This window comes from Gymnoscopelus braueri (genome assembly GCF_963280865.1).
Source record: "Gymnoscopelus braueri genome assembly, chromosome: 21".
NCBI lineage: Eukaryota > Metazoa > Chordata > Actinopteri > Myctophiformes > Myctophidae > Gymnoscopelus > Gymnoscopelus braueri.
In genome coordinates, this window is record NC_137623.1 from 45,140,336 (window position 1) to 45,158,003 (window position 17,668).

Consider the following 17,668-nt stretch of genomic DNA (forward strand, 5'->3'; position numbering starts at 1 on the left):
ATTACGGCCATTTGAAAATAGCTGATCTACAACCTCACAATGCGTCGCTTGTAGATCTGCTATTTTCAAAAGATTTGTATACATTATACAGTATACACTTGAAAACTTGTGAAATGAGACATTCTGCATAATGAGTACTTTCTACTCTACACATGGGAATCACTGGAATAGATGATTCATCGCTTTTCAGGAGAGACAATTAAGGATGAAGAATTAACACAGCAAGACATCCATGCATAGTGTCATCCCCTCTATTGTCCTCGTGACAATAACGGTATTAGCTCTGCTGAACTGCCTTTGTTTGTCATTAGTTGTATTGTTGTCTGTGTAAAAACCTGCATCACCAAAACATCTTTTGAATTATTATATATAATGAAATGAAAGGAGGATAAATTACACCATGAAGCAGAGGCTGTAGCTTATAGATTGGTACATGCCCACGAGGAAACAAGTGGTTGCCATGTTACATGCTAACAGTGTAGCTAATGGGGAAATAAAAGAAGCTAGACTGACATCCGCTCTATAGAGCAAGACATACACGCACGCACGCACACACACACACACACACGCACGCACACACACGCACACGCACACGCACTGTGGTGGAAGAAGTACTCACATTTTGTACTTGAGATCAGCTATTTTCAAAAAGCCGAAATATAGAGCTTATGTCGTTAATTTAGTTTAGTAATGAAAATCTAAATCTAAAAAGTAACTAGTAACTAAAGTTTTCAAATATTTGTAGTGTAGTAAATGTACAATATTTTCCTCAGAGATGTAGTGGAGTGGAAGTAAAAGTATTGACAATTGGAAATACTAAAGTCAAAATACCTCACAATTGTACTTAAGTACAATACTTGCGTAAACACACACACACACACACACACACACACACACACACACACACACACACACACACACACACACACACACACACACACACACACACACACACACACACACACACACACACACACACACGATGATAGGATGACAGTTAGATGTGTGGTCATAGCTTCCAGACACCTGGCCCTGTGTTCCCATATGGGAGACGGGGACAGCAGCCATATGTCTCTCCCAAATTGTGTGTGTGTGTGCGTGTGCGTGTGCGTGTGCGTGTGTGTGTGTGTGTGTGTGTGTGTGTGTGTGTGTGTGTGTGTGTGTGTGTGTGTGTGTGTGTGCGCGCGTGACATGGGCACGAGTGCGTAATAGTACAGTACCTAATCCCAAGCCCATCTTTATCCTTTTCCTCATATACGTTTTTTATTCAACTAGCCTATTATTTAGAATTAGAATCTCGTTTTCAGGCAGGCAAGGCAGATCTGACCAAAAATACACAAGTTACAGACATAGAGAAAATTACATGACAAAAATTACATGACTAGAATTACTTGACTACATGACTATTGACGCTGTATTGCAAACAGTTTGCAACAAACTGTTAAGTTAACAAAACCTATTTTCACTTAATGAAAATATGATTACTAATATTATGCTGAAACTGCTACCAAAAGCGTCCTAATTTCAAGTTTGGTTTATTTTTATTTGTTCAAAAAGTTTCTCTGTCACAATATGAACATCACAACACATTATAATCCCTCATAATTAGGTACACGCACAATATGCATGTGTGCAGAATGATTGCATATTATCCACTCATAAACACACACACACACACACACACACACACACACACACACACACACACACACACACACACACACACACACACACACACACACACACACACACACACACACACACACACACACACACACACACACACACACACACACACACACACCTTCAACACACCACAACTGGATGGGTGGAAAATGTAGTCCTGGTAGACAAATGAACAATTAAAAGAGGGAAGTAAATTATGACAGGGAAGGACAAGTGTGTGTGTGTGTGTGTGTGTGTGTGTGTGTGTGTGTGTGTGTGTGTGTGTGTGTGTGTGCGTGTGTGCGTGTGCGTGTGTGTGTGTGTGTGTGTGTGTGCGTGTGTGTGTGTGTGTGTTTTGGGGGGGGGGTTGGAGAAGAGGTGCTGGCGTCCCGCCAACGCTGACGAAAGCTGCTTAGCCCTCCCAGTTACCATGGATACAGCGAGGAGCAGCCCCCAGCGTGTGTGTATGTGCGTGTCTGGCTGTGTGTGTGAAAGAGAGAAAAGAGAGGGAGGGAGGGAGGACGAGACAGAAAGAGAGAGAGAGAGAGAGAGAGAGAGAGAGAGAGAGAGAGAGAGAAAACCATCAGGCAGGCGTTAGACCGAATCAGTGTGGGAGGGAAAGAGCATCAGGCAGAAGGACAGAGAGAGAGAGAGAGAGAGAGAGAGAGAGAGAGAGAGAGAGAGAGAGCGAGAGAGAGAGAGAGAGAGAGAGGGGGAGTGTGTGTGTGTTAGAGGGAGAGGATAGGGAGGGAGCGACAGAGCGGTAGAGTGCTAGATAATGGAGGTGCAGTCGGAGTGCGCGGAGCCTCCCGCGGCGGCCCCTCCATCATGCGACCCCCCCCAGCCCACGGGGAAGATCAACAAAGCCGCCTTCAAGCTGTTCGGCAAGCGGCGCTCCGGCTCCGGCATGGCCGGCTTCTTCTCCTTCAGGAACAAAGGGGCCGCGGCGGCCAACAACAACAACGGCAACGAGAATGGGAGCTCGGCCAACGGCGGGAGCGGCGGCTCCTCCACGGCGTCGGTTGAGCTCATCAGGAGCAAAACGCACGACGGCCTGGCGAACAACGGCGGCGCGGCTGAGGCGGACGGAGCAGCCCGGAGAGGAGGAGGCCAGGAGGTGGGGACGGTGCGCTCCCTCAGCAAGTCACTGAGCTTCTTCTCTCTGCTCCGGCGAGGGAGTCTGAGGGCGAGCGAGAGCGGAGGGGCGGGACTCGGCAGGAGAGGGAGGGGCCTGAAGGGCCTGTTCAGCAGCATGCGGTGGAGGCGGAAGGACAAGACCAACGATGGCGAGACGACCGTGGTGCTGGAGGGCAGGGAGGGCCGAGGGGACGAGGGCGGCGCCCGCCGCGAGGAGGCGAAGGACATCACGCTGACCCTCGAACCCCCGCCGCACCAACCCCAGGAGGATCATGGGAGCGCGCCGGAGGCAGAGGCGGACGCGAGCCTCCGAGGGCCGGAGACGTGCGCCGCCAGCGTCGCCGCGACCCCCCCGCACTGCGTTACCGTCACCGACGTGTCGTGCGAGTTGGACTCCGCCTTCCCGTACACGCCCACCGACTCGCCGCTGCGCGGGGCCCCCTCCCTCTCCAAAGCCAAGACCTCCGTCTCCAGCTACAGCCCGCCCCCGGCTACGCCCCCTCTGGAGAGCTGCTGCAGCGCGGCCGACCCCCCGTCGGAGCCCTCCGTGGACCGCCTCTGCTCCCTCCTCTTCACCGACGTCACCTCCCTCAAGAGCTTCGACTCGCTGACGGGCTGCGGCGACATCATAGCGGACGCGGATGAGGAGGGGGTGGTGGGGGGGAATGGCGGCGGCAGCGGCACCAGCAGCAGCAGCAGCGGCGGCGGGGGGGGAGGGGCCAGCGGCGGCGCAGGGGGAGGCGGCGGCGGACCCATCGGTGCCACGTCTCCACGCAAAGCCCCTCTGTCCGCCCAGATCTACACCACCACCGCCCCGAGTTCGGCGCCAGCCTCCCTGCCCGCCAGGGCCCGGGCACCTCCGCCGCCTCCGCCTCAGCAGCACCCGACCGGCAGCGGCGTGGTCGCCTACATGGGCGGCGGGGAGGAGATGGCCAGCCCGGAAGGGGTGGACGACGCAGACATGCAAGGACTCTGGCACATGTTGCCTTCCACGGGGGACAACTCCCCCGCTCTCCCCCGCTCTCATCAGACCCCGCCCACAGCCACCACCACCACCCATCACCGAGCGGCCCCCCTGAGGAGCAGCGAGCGGAAGCCCCCCCAGGTCAAAGCTCTGGGCCTCAGCAAGATCCCCGTCGTCGGGGGAGGTGGAGGAGGGGCAGGAGGAGGTGGGAGCCGTGCGGCGAAGCCCCCGCTGCCTCACGCCGCGCAGCACGGCCGCCACGCCGCCGCCACGTCGCCGCCCGGCGAGAAGGAGCCGCTCAGCGACGAGGGCTACTGGGACACACCCTCGGCCACGCCCACGGCCACGCCCGACGAGGGTGTGGCCATGCAGCGGAGCCAGAAGATCGCCTTGTCGCGAGACAGCTGCTCCGGCGACCACCTGTACGACCTCTACAACGACCCGGAAGAGGAAGGAGAGGAGGAAATGGCGGAGGAGGAGGATCTGACCAGCACCCCCTCCCCATCCACCGAATACAAACTGAGCCCGCCCTCCGTGACCACCCCGCCTTCCTCCGCCTCCTCCTCGTCCTTCCGGTCGATGAAGGGCAGCGCCAGCCTTCCCCGGGACTCCAAGATCCCGATAAGCGTCTGCAAGACCACGCCGCCGCACTCCGTGAGCCAGTCGGCGCTCTCTTCCGTCGTGGAGACCGCCGTCGTCGACGCCCCTCCTCCACCGAAGACGGAAGCGGCGCCGGTGCCGGCTCGCACGCGGATTCCTGTGTCCAAGGTGCCCGTCCGCCGCTCCGCCGGCAACGCTTCGAGAGGACACAGGAAGTAGCTAGCTTTCTGTCGAGAGAGCTCCCCCGTCTCTGAGAGCGTAAGGGTCCGTTTGGTTACACGCTCTCAGAGTTAAGTCAACACTGAGGATTTTACTGTGTACTAGTCCATGGAATTGAGGGTACATTTCTACAGTGCTGTTTATGTGGAGCCAAAAGGTTTCTCACCCCATGAAAAAAATGTTGAGCTGAAGAGCTAATTGCCAATAAATTCCCCTGAAATCTTAAAAAGCCCTCATTCCTAAAGTGTTTTGGCTTACGACCCGCTCTCGGATATAATCAATGTTTTTGTTCACTTGGGAAAGTCACGAGGAGACTCCAAAAGTCCCTTTACGACTTCACAGCGCTTGCCGGAAACCTTCCGGGGGCTTTGGAGGTTGACTCCTGGCAATCCATAGACTTTGGAACTAAGTTCAGCTTCGCTTTGAACGCGTTTGCCATCTACTCGCTGGAGAAGTTCCTGACCTACTGCAGAAATGCAGTTCCACTGGCGATGAGTTCAAAAGGACCTTTTGAGAGGAACTGGTGTAAGGCCTATTCATTTTTAGGAGGCCGCTTTCTTTCTCTCTATCTCAGTGATATCTGACGGATATTCTACACAGCCTTCACATCTCAAAACACAAGAACACCTTTTTCACTTTCGCTGGAATTGACTTTCATGACGACACAACTCAATTTACACACTAGAGGATATTTTTTAATCAACGTTTTTTTTCTGCTTTTTTAAAACTTTTTTTCCCCATCTTGTCTAATCTGTAACAAATTACCTCCTAATCCTCTGCTGTTAGAGCCAAAGTTCTAAAAGTCCAATCTTCAATCGACAACAGTCCCCGGTGCAAACACACACAAACACACAAAACAACTTGGATTATGCTGGAATTGATTTTGTTTTTGTTTTACCTAATTTATTTTGTGGATCATAAAATAGGTGGATCATTTCTGACCGCACACTGACCAATGGATTTGCAAATATAAACCGCTAAAGCTGGCTAAAGGTCTAAACACACGTCGTTAACCTTCGTTATGGAACTGTGGAATTCCTACCAGCATCCATCATTTGCCCTGGCTATATAGGTACGCTTCTTTGTTCATTTCAAGGACCCTCCTGAAACTCGGAGTGTGTACAACTGGAACCAAACGGACCCACAAGGGTCCGTTTGGTTCCATTTGTACACTCTCAGAGTTACGGACCTGTATGCGTCCCTTTGGGAACCCCCTCGAGGAACCGTGAGGGTCCCTGGACCCCCACTTTAAGAACGACTGCACTGAGACAAAGGGGGCATGGGACTCCCCTTCACTTTCTGGATTAGATGTTTTTGTTTTACCACACGTGGGTTGACCTGGGTTTGGATCAATAACCCTGTTGCATTATGGACCACAATGAACCCACACTACTGCATCGCTGGGAAATGCATTTATAGAAGTGTCAATCTCTCTGGGATTTACAGCCACTTGAATGCTGAACCAACGGAAACCTGCAAAACTATCGCAATTATCCAAAATACTAAGCTTGCTTGCACTGATACTTTGTCTCTCTCTCACTCTCTCTGCCTCTCTCTCTCTCTCTTGTGCTCAGAGACACACACACACACACGCTCGTGTGTGTGCGTGCATGCGCGCACGCACGCACACACACAGACACAGACACAGACACACACTCGCATGGACACATACCCACACTTACTTTCTCTGCATGTGGTGTCTAATATACAAGGCATAAAGGTCAGGGAATCCCATTTATTACAAGAGGACACACACACACACACACACACACACACACACACACACACACACACACACACACACACACACACACACACACACACACACACACACACACACACACACACACACACACACACACACACACACACACGCAAATACTAAAACATACACTTCTTCAAACTTTTGAAGAAGTCTGTTTTTGTAACACTGGAAAATGTTCTGCTTCGTGAACACACGCACACACACGTTTCTTTTTTTCTATTAATATTTTCTTCTTCACTGACTTTCCTACTGGTTTTATAGACTAATGCTTCAAGGACATGCTGCACAGAACTTCAACTGTGACTCGCACCACTTTTCTTAATGGACTTCTGGTTGTGAATGTGGAAGAGAGGGATACTGGACATAGCTAGGCTCTCCTTGACACTTTGTTAGCCAGACTCAGAGGGCGACAGGGAGCCCTGTAACGGTACTTCCAATTGACCTCATCTGCTCTGCACTCCAGTCCCATTTCCCATGCATTTATCCAGTAAAGGCGGCCATCAGTGTTGCCAGGTCTGCTTATTATAATTTTCCCTCAAGATTTGATCTGAAAATAGCAGATCTACAAGCTCACAGCGCGCCGCGACGCGTTGTGAGCTTGTGGCGGCCAAGCGCTCATAGCGACGTTGCTTTTTGATCCTTCGATGGCGGCTCTCCCAATCATTGCGAAGCAGAATTCACCAAGCGTTGGATTGTTCACCCACTAATAGGGAACGTGAGCTGGGTTCAGACCGTCGTGAGACAGGTTAGTTTTACCCTACTGATGATGTGTTGTTGCAATAGTAATCCCGCTCAGTAGGAGAGGAACCGCAGGTTCAGACATGTGGGTGTTGGGAGCTTGAAGATCAGCTATTTTCACAGAAGATATTATTATTATTTATTTAAGAGCAAAAAAGGTCGACCCCTGGGGGACTCCGGTCAACATATAAGTGGTTAGGTTGGCTGTCTATGTCATCAATTTGGGTTGAAGTGAGGCAATCCGCTGTCGCTGTGAGCACTTGGATTCTCTGTACAGTGTGATTGTTTGTTTGGACACCATCACAGGAGAGCAGAGCAGATATGGTTCCATTGGAAGCACCGTTACAGGGTTAAGAGACAGGATGAACTATAGTGATTCTCATCTGCTTGGTTGCGACCAAAAACATACCCATGATGAATTAGGACAGTGTTGTTGCAGATACAGAAAATAAACCTTACATTTTGAGTGTAAAAAAGTTGATGCCAGTTGAGAATGACTTGCCATCATTATTTCAAAACTTTATTTCACTTTCTGGACAGCATCACACAATGTGTATTCAGAATCCAACCGTCCATTTCCTAATGAACGTTCTACAACGCTGTTAAAAAGGAACATCAAAGCTGTGTATTAATGTGAATGTAGCTTGACATCACTGTAGGCTGTATGGCCAGCACATCTCTCTCTGTTGGTGTCTTTTTTTTTTTATTCACACTTTTGTGGGGACAAGTGGAAGAGTTTAATGTTTTCTTAGGCACTCTGAATGTTGAATACAAACTTTTGTAAGGTTACACTGTGCCTCGCTGCCTCGCATAGCACCTACTTGTTTTAACAATGAGGGCTTTTCTGTCCCAGGCCAGAAAGGGCTTTGTTAGCCATTCAGTGAGACGTCTTACAGGGGGGGCAAAAATGGGGGTTTCCCTCTCCCGTCTGCAGCAGAGGTGGGCTTTTCCTCTGAAAGAAAATATGTTGGTTTCACTCATATTGGCCACCAGTGACATAACTGAGCATCAGTGTGTAGGTCACGGCCGTCTGTTCTCTTATCAGAATGTGAATTGATCCTTGTCACTGATACAGGTTCAGGGTATTTCGGCCGTTAAATGGCTTGGTCTGATAGGAAAGGCCACTGAGAAATCTGATTAGAGGTCTGCAGTTAAGGGGATTTTCTTGCCAGATAAAAAGGGAGCCGGCCGGGTTTAAAGGTATTCCGGGAATGTTTCTGTACGTATACTCTTGTTTTCTCTTCTCCTCCCGCTTATGTGCTCATGGATCAAGATGGCTTAGTGCACACATGCTTTCATTCTTAGAACTGCTGTGCTGCTATAAAAGGTGGTCATGTGAGGATTTTGGGTGGCGATGTACTGTATAGGGCTTTGCGCTCTAAAAGCAGCTGCCGTCGGTTTGAGGCACAGCCTATTCAAATATTTTTGGTGGCAACACAATCTTTCTATGTCAGTGGTTCTCAACCTTTCCAGGCTGCGACCCCCCAAAATAATCATATTTGAACTGGGGACCACCCAGATAAATATTGTGAAAATAGCAGATCTACAAGCTCACAACGCCTCGCAATGCGAGGTGTTGTGAGCTTGTAGATCGGCCATTTTCAAATGTTTTGTCTTTCTTATATTATTTGAAGATTTGGCCAATGTTTGACCAGTTAGTGTAATTTTTTTTTAGATATTAACACATCAGGTGCCAGCATTTTTTCATAACAACTTACGTTGGGTGCCAGCATTCTCCCCATTGACTGCGCTTTGCTGTTTAAAGCTCTAGACTCCACGAGGAGCAAATCCATGTAAAAAAAAACATCCATTCATGTTGCGCGATGACCCTGGCTACAGCCTGGAACGATAACATTTCACTCGCGAGTTACAATGGGGGGGGATCGCGCATCGCGCATGACCGGTTTTCCCCACCGGAAACAGATTCGGAGATATAGGTGTTTTAAAGAAGGAAATAGACAGGAAGTGGATGGCAGCCATGTTTTTTTTTTCCGGTGATCTATCTGGCCTATCCTTCTCAAGATCACAATGGGTACTCCCAGAGCTGCTCTAGCCCCGCCCGTGTGGAGAAAAACGAAAAAAACAAAAAGACATATTTCACGGTCTGGACCGTGTTCGGCACCGGACCGCTACTCTGCGCAAACACGGTTCAGACCGTGTTTGGCACCCGATGTGTTAAAAAGGTCTTAAAAGTCCTTAAATTGTCACTTTACTGTCATCTGGGGACCCCCCCAAAATCATGTGGGGATCCCCCTGGGGGTCCCGACCCACAGGTTGAGAACCACTGTTCTATGTGATTGAAGCAGCCATGTTTAAGCCATCTACTTGGGTTGTGTTGCCCATTACAGTAGAGCCTATTGAGCCATCAACCATCACCGATGGAATGAATAACCATAATTATGGTTAGCATACTGGACATGCTGATGCTCCATGATTTGATCTTAACTAATAAGGGAAGCTTCATAATGGGTGCCTGACTGTTTTGTATTATTTATCAGATGAATCGGGCGTGCGAACATGGCGCCCTATTTTGTCGAATATAATCTGGCCGTTGAAAGTAGCCTATGGACGGAGGGAGGGTGCAATGCTTCTTACTCGTGTCAAGAGAATACACTGACTTTCAGAGCATTCGTACCGTTGCACTGTCTGCTACATACAGCAAAAACCTTTTTTTGCTGTGCACATAAACAGCAATAATGTCAAGCCCACAGGTCACCATGTTTATGCATCTGGTTCATTTACTTGTTTCCTACTACTTCTGTTTTTCTCCTGAATATCGTGGCTGTCGGGTGCAAACCTTGCATTTCCAAAACTGTTACTTTTCAGGAAATAGAAACATGAATCCAATATAGTTATTTAGTCACAATCTCTCTTTTTTATACTTTTCATCGGTTCAATATTTATAAAACTCCACAGACAGACTTACCCACTTTCCCTATTTTTGACACGTTTGAGTGACACTATAGTATGACGAAGTACTGTAGGGCATTTATTTATGAAAAAACTAAATAAGGTTTCTGCCCGATAGCAATGATATAAACCTGGCTGTTCACGTGATTGTTCTCTAAACAAAAAACAACGTTATTTTGTCTCCCTTCTTTTGATGACTGTTTTTGCCGTTCACAGAGTGAAAACTGTTTCACTTTTCATATTTAATGAATAAAACTGTGTTTGCGCTGGTTGATACAACTCCTGACTCTTTGTATGCTCAGCATTCATGGTGCGCACGCACACGCACACACACACACACACACACACACACACACACACACACACACACACACACACACACACACACACACACACACACACACACACACACACACACGCATACACACAAATATGAGCACAGTTTCCGTTTACAGGATTTTCTTCTCTCACTGGCAGAAACATGATGGATCCCTTCAATTCAATCAATTCCCTTCTTCCATCCATCCATCTTTCCCTCCCTGTAGATCAAATCCCTTGGGGGATGGTGGGAGCGGGGGTGGTGGAAGAGGGAGAGAAAGAGTAGAGATGCAAACCCAAATGTTGTGACTGCCGTTTTTGGCATGGCTTTTTGGCAGTGGTGGAAAGTAACTTCATGTAAGTTCATGTACTCAAGTACTGTACTTACGTAAAATGTTGAGGTACACTACTTTTACTTTACTGGAGTATTTCCAATTGTCTATACTTTTACTTATACTCCACTACATCTCAGAGGCAAATATTGTACTTTTACTCCACTACAATTATTCAAAAACTTTAGTTACTAGCTACTTTGCAGATATAACTTATTACGTTATAAAAAATACACTAACCACTTTAGCCCTATCTTATACCTAGGCTATTTGAAAATAGCCGATCTACAAGCTCACAACGCGTCGCAGTACATTTTGATACTAATACTTGTACTTTTACTCACGTAAAATTTTAATTCCAGAATTTTACCTGTAACAGAGTATTTCTATACTAACAGAGTATTGATACTTTTACTTAAATAAAACATTTGAGTACTCTTCCCACCACTGGCTTTTTGGTTCCGTTGTCACTCAGAGAGATATCTGAGGTCTGACTGTCTCGGGGATGAAGGGGTTAATATCAATGGTATTGAATGCTAAGATAAAGCATGGCGGACGTGTTATTGTTCGCTCACAATCTGCCCGCCAGGCAGAGAGATGAAGACAGATGGATAGAGAGCCAGCGTGACAAAGAGAGAGAGCCGCTAATTCCCTCTTCGTCAATACAACACCTGTGTGTGTGTGTGTGTGTGTGTGTGTGTGTGTGTGTGTGTGTGTGTGTGTGTGTGTGTGTGTGTGTGTGTGTGTGTGTGTGTGTGTGTGTGTGTGTGTGTGTGTGTGTGTGTGTGTGTGCGCGTGCGTGTGTGCGTGTGTGTGTGTGTGTGTGCATGCATGTCCTGTATATTGATGAGAGGGAGGAGACTGTCATTGTTTGAAAGAGGATGCACGTGTTGATGTAGATGGTGTGTGTGTGTGTGTGTGTGTGTGTGTGTGTGTGTGTGTGTGTGTGTGTGTGTGTGTGTGTGTGTGTGTGTGTGTGTGTGTTCTGCATGTGCGTGAGGGGAGGAGGATTTGGTGCAGTGCGAATCCCCTTTGTAATGGCACAGCAAAAAGCATCTCCCTCTCTCTCCCTCTCTAACACACACGTCTCTCTCTCTCTCTCTCTCTCTCTCTCTCTCTCTCTCTCTCTCTCTCTCTCTCTCTCTCTCTCTCTCTCTCTCTCTGAACATTACATTGAGGTTGATGTAAAAGGCTGACGTAAGACCATAACACTCACTAGGTCAAAGCTGGTGATACTGAGCGGCAGTGACAAGGCTGGTGTGCAGTTTGTATGTGTGCGCACACACGCACCTACGTGTGTGTGTGTGTGTGTGTGTGTGTGTGCTGACCTCACCACTAATCTGCTGCTTGTCGCTGGTATGTACGCAATGACTCATTTGATTGAGTATTGCGTCTATGTTTCTGTATGTGTGTGTGTGAATGCATGCATGTTTGTGTGTGGTTGTATGTGTGTATGTATGTCTATGTTTGTGTAGGTGCGTAAATGCCGTCTGTTTGCGTTTGTGGATGGATGGATGGATGGAGAGGAAGGGGAGAAGGGTGTAACAATTCTGATTAATTACCACGGCAGTAAAGGGGTGAATGGTTGCTACTGTACTGTATGTGTTTCTCTCTTGTTTGTTTGTACGCAGAAGAATAATGTAACACAGACACAGAACATCCTATACCTCAACATCTATGTTTTGTTTTGTTACAAATCACATTATAACTGTACAGTTCTAATTAGAACTGTTCACATCAGAAATGTACAGATCTAATGTGCAACTGACATGCGATACATCTAATGCTGTGGATTACCCATTAGTAATCCACAGCATGAAAACATTATGAGGGGGAAAAAGCCATTATGGGTCTAGCGATTAGGAGGAACCACATGACAAATCTATTAGCCATGTAACCAGTGGTGGAAGAAGTACTCCGACTTTTACGAAAAAGTAACAATACCACAATATAAAAATACCATGTTTCAAAATGTTCCTTATTAATTAAAAGTACAAAAGTATCGCCATCGAAAATACCCTATCTTGCACGGCGCCTTATCCTTTATGTGATGCAAGAGATGCAAGAGTGCGGTCTAGCGAACAGCAACTCAGGACTCCTGAATCGCTGCCCTCCACACTCTCCTATCTAGCATCGGGGTCTTGAGCTGTCGTGCTGCAGTGCATCCAGGTGGTGCGCTTCTTTGCCTTTCCTGGCTTTGCCCTGTTGGCTCCCACAGGGTCAGTTTTGCTTGCCACCAGTTCCGGGTGCCTGACACAGTGCCCTGCCAGCCTCATCCTTCTCTCTCTGACTTTGTCTGTGACCCGTGGTAGGTCCCCGTAGACGATCACATTTCTGATTATGGTCCGTCAATGTGACACCTAGTGCCATTCGTAGCATTCGTGTGTAGACTCCATCCAGGGCCCTTTCCTGTTGTGCTGTGAGGGTCAATGTCTCGGCCCCATACAAACAGTACTGACTCCACTGTAGCTACGAACATCCGCCTCTTGAGGTCTTCTCCCATGTCTGATTTCCATACTATCCTCGTCCCATGCAAGGCATTCCAGGCAAGTGCCCTCCAGACCTTCAGGTCCTGTTCCTGTTGAAGCAGTGCAAGCCCAGAGATATTTGAAGTCCTCGACTGACTCGAGCACCGTCCCGTCCACAGTGGCAATGGTTTTGTCCTCCGTGTCAATTGTCAGTACTTGGCATTAAGCTTGAGGCCGATCTTCCTGCACTCCAATTCTAATGGCAGTAGTAGTTCACTTCCTTTCTCTGCTGTATCCGAGATTAGGGCAATGTCACTGCGTAGTCGAGGTCAGTAATCATGATGGGTGTACTCGCCTTGACTTCCTCGGGACCAGAGTGAACCGCAGTGCCTCCTCTCTGCCATTGGTTGCCCTGAGTCTCAGGGCATCATGGTCCATCGCTATAATGAACAGGAAGGGGGCCAGAGTGTCACCCTGTAGGACGCCCGCTATAGGATCTCAAAAGTCTTTGGTGTCACCGTCGTGGGTTTGAACCTTGGCTCTAGTCTGGCTGTAGCTTGTCTCTATCATCTGAACCATCTTCTCAGGAACTCCACATAGGCCCGGAGAACGTTCATGAGTTTCCCCTGGTGGATGGTGTCAAAAACGTTTTGTCAATGAAGGTGATCACCACTGACAGGTTCCGCTCCCTTACTCCTTCGATCCAGTATCCTCCTCAGCGCCAGTATCTGCCCGCCTGTTGTTCGCTCCCTTATGCCTAATATTATTGGGCATTTCTAATTTAAAATATAGTGACAATACAAGTTCACAACGCATCGATGATGTAGATCGACTATTTTCATTAGATAAACTGTAAAAAGAAAAAAACAGCCTAGTAAGATTATAGGCAAGGCATGAGCCCAAACTTTTCAGGCCGCGACCCCCTAAAATAATCATAATGTGAACTGGGGACCCCCCACCCTGACAAGCACTTGGAATTGGAGTTGATGAATTCAATTTAGTTTGAATGGCTCACAACGGCTCGCAATGCGAGGCGTTGTGAGCTTATAGATCGACTATTTTCACAATGTTTGCCTCTTTCTTAGGTAATATTTGACAATTTGGCCAATTTGGTATTAAAAAGATCCAAATTGTAACTTTAGAATGTTGCTGATACCCTGTATACACTTACACTGTATGTTGGTTTGTTTACTGTTGAGTGAGAAAACAATGTTGCACATTGAGCTAATGATCTGGGGACCCCCCCAAAATAATTTTGGGACCCCACTGGAGATCCCGACCCCAAGTTTGGGAACCACTGCCTTAGAGTACTATAAGTAAAAGTACTACAAGTTCATAATCCATCACGATGTGACACATTGCAGGTACAGCTGTTATTTTTGAGGTTTACAATTAGGCTAGTAAAAGATCCAGGTCGGGGTCAGGATTAGACGGGTCAGGTTACGGGTTCGAATTTTCCCTATACTTTAAACTTTGTTGTGCATCATATCGACAAATCTCCGATGTACAAGCTCACAACAATGCGTCGCAAATGGAACCTAACGGACCCGTAAGGGTTGGTTCCATTTGCACACAATCAGAGTTATGGGGATCCTTGAACTTGAAAAGCTTGAGAATCACTGACATGAGGTGTTTATATTGTGAAGATGCTTGTTAGTGAGCCTTGAGACATCTCAAGAGGAAGAAGATGACTCATTACTAAAAAAATACCCTTATCAGAAAAAAACATTAAACATTGATGGGGTTATTTTTGGTGTGCTTTTGTGCATGCGTGCGTGCGTGCGTGCGTGCGTGCGTGCGTGAGTGCGTGCGTGTGTGAGCCCCTAGCCCCATTCACAAGCTGTACCCCACATCTTGCGTGGCAGCCTCTCTCCTTGTAGTTCCCATAGTAACCCCACTAGGTCAACCAATGAAAAGAGGGGGCTGGGCTGGGAAAGGAAGGGAGGAGGGGGAGGGGTGGTGGGTTGGGGGTAGGGGGGAAGAGGGGGAAGGGGGGGGGGGGTTGGGGGATTGATGACAGAGTGTGTGAGAGACCTGATTGGAGTCGGACTGGTGCAGTGAAAAACAGACACCGTAGATTCACACAAGTGCATGCACACGCAGGCACGCACGCACACACACACTTGTAGTACTATGTGGACTACAACATCTAGGACGCCGATTTTATGAATGAAATACAAAAAAACCCAGTTGTTATTCAAAAATGGATAATGCTTCAGTTTGCAAAATCCTTTTCATAAACCAAACCAAACAGTCTCAATAGGATATACAAATTACATATTCAGCAGTTCTTTAATAGTGCCCTGACACTGTCCATAAACAACCAAAATACCAAACCCAATGGAAAAGGTCAGAAAGAAAACAATTAATTCCAGGCCAGTGTATGCTGCAGTTAAGGCAAAATATGAACATCTGTCCTTACCTCCAGTCCACAACTCTTCCGGGAAGTCCGTCCACAAGATATCCTTCAACCCAATAATCCAAAAATCCACATGGATGGTCTCTTCTTCCAATGTGATCTCCAATAAGTATTCCAAAAGCAAGAACTTGGGGAAAATATCGCCTTGCCTCATGGGTCTTCAACATTTTTCAGGCCAAGAACCCCTTGGAGAGATGAAGCAGGGACATAGATAACTTCATATAGACTTTTGATGGCACTGTCATCGGTGTTGTGTAGATAGGGCCTACATTATCTTTTCTATTAATACAATCAAACCACTGTTCCACTGTTTGATTCATGTTAATGTGTATTTTCAGACATTTAACCACTCTTCACCATATATCTTCACCAAAAATAGGGATGCTAGGATTCAAGCAAGTAAAAAAAAAAATCCTATCACACAAGGCTTGGGTGGCCCTCCCTGTAACTCTAACCCCTGTAGCTAACTCTGAGGACCCCTAGGGGTCCCGAGAACCTTATAGTCTTTTACACCTCATTCACCCTGGTCTCATGGAGCCTCTCATGTTTGTGGCACTCGCAGGTGCCACAAACATTTCTGATAAATCATCTCTGACAGCCTTCATGCTCCTGCTGCCTCATCAGCAATAGGCTCTATGCACAGCAGCCATATTGAAAATAAATTGGGCCTCTTCCTTACTTCCTTCACAGGTGTTACCAATGATACTAAAGAAGGCTCTGCTCCATTCTGGTCAAATACAGTCAGGATGCTGATATTGTGCATGTTGGCTCACTGGAAACACTCGGCTACACCAGTGGGTCTCAAAGTGTGGTCCAGGGACCCTGAGGCTCATGGTTCCTTGAGGGGGTTCCAAATGGCCCCTTACAGAGTTACACACATGTGTGTTACTGTGGTTCCATTTGAACACTCTCAGAGTTACAGTATGAGTTATGAAAAACAGATAAATACCGTAAACAGTTTGAGAACCACCAGTATTGCAATTGTACAGCAGATGTGAAGTCCACATACCAGCTCTGACAGTGTGTTATAAACCGGTCCCGCAAACGGTTCCAAAATGTGACGGTACCGAATCCGGTTCCTAAATGTTGGATTAGGCTCCTCTGGTTCCGGATCTCAACCCTAACTGTGGTGCAGAACAGTGTTAATTTTGACAGCCTAGCCAAGTTAAAAATGTATTTAGTTTTAGTCGACTAAATATCAGAAGAATAATAGTCGACTAAATCTACAGTTGATTTTGTCGACAAAACAATATTTTGGCAGTGCCTTGATGGCGTTGTGATGATTGATTGTACACCTGGTTGCATGCTGAAATAGCCGATCTACAAGCTCACACGTTGTGAGCTTGTAGATCTGCTATTTTCAGAGCGCAACACCCGAGCGCAACCAAACATATAGTGACTTCTCTTTTAGTTCTACTGGATCTCTTCTCCACTAGTGTAGTCTAGTTTTTATTTGTTGATGAAATTGTCAATATATTTAGTCATAGTTTTAGTCATCAGAGCTTAGTTTTTATTTAGCTTTTGCCAGTGAAAAAAGGTAGTTGACGAACATTTGTCGTCACAGTAGTAGTAGACGAAATTAACACTGGACACTACAAGCACATTGAACAGATGATGTTTATCAGTCATTAGGCTACATGATGATATGCACCATAACACACTAATCCACCAGCAGGATGGCTTTAATCCTGTACAGTTCCACTAAGGCCACGTGTCAGCCGAGGCAACACATTTCTGTCAACAACCTGTGGGCAAGGTGCCTGTGAGGACATTGCAACCCCCCCTCCCCCGATCATTTTTAATGATAGTACAACGTTCATATACATTTTTCTATGTTTTTCTTTCTCTTTCTTTTTTTGTTTAAAACAAAGTGAAGCCAAAAAGGTAACACAATTTAACAAAATAGTAAGATAACCCATTCGTAGACCAACAGGAACTTTAATTTTTTACATCAACCACTTGAAACTTATTTATGGTACGTTCACCAAAAATAGTAGATCTACAAGCTCACAAGGCGTAGCGCAGCGACGCATTGTGAGCTTGTAGATCTGTTATTTTTGGTGAAGAGGTTTGCCGTAGAGGGGGGAAAAAGCCAGTACAGAGCCAATTAAGTACAGAGTACAGAGCCAATTA

At 47.1% G+C, this 17,668-nt stretch overlaps 1 protein-coding gene across 1 annotated transcript; it reads left to right on the plus strand.

The window, feature by feature from the left end:
* Positions 1-2,443: 2,443 nt before the first annotated feature.
* Positions 2,444-4,585, plus strand: amer2 (APC membrane recruitment protein 2; the record flags this gene model as incomplete). The annotated part of the gene is made up of 1 exon (XM_080418377.1): positions 2,444-4,585. The coding sequence occupies one exon, from the start codon at positions 2,444-2,446 to the stop codon at positions 4,583-4,585; it is 2,142 nt and encodes a 713-aa protein (XP_080274503.1).
* Between the last annotated feature and the right edge of the window lie 13,083 nt (positions 4,586-17,668).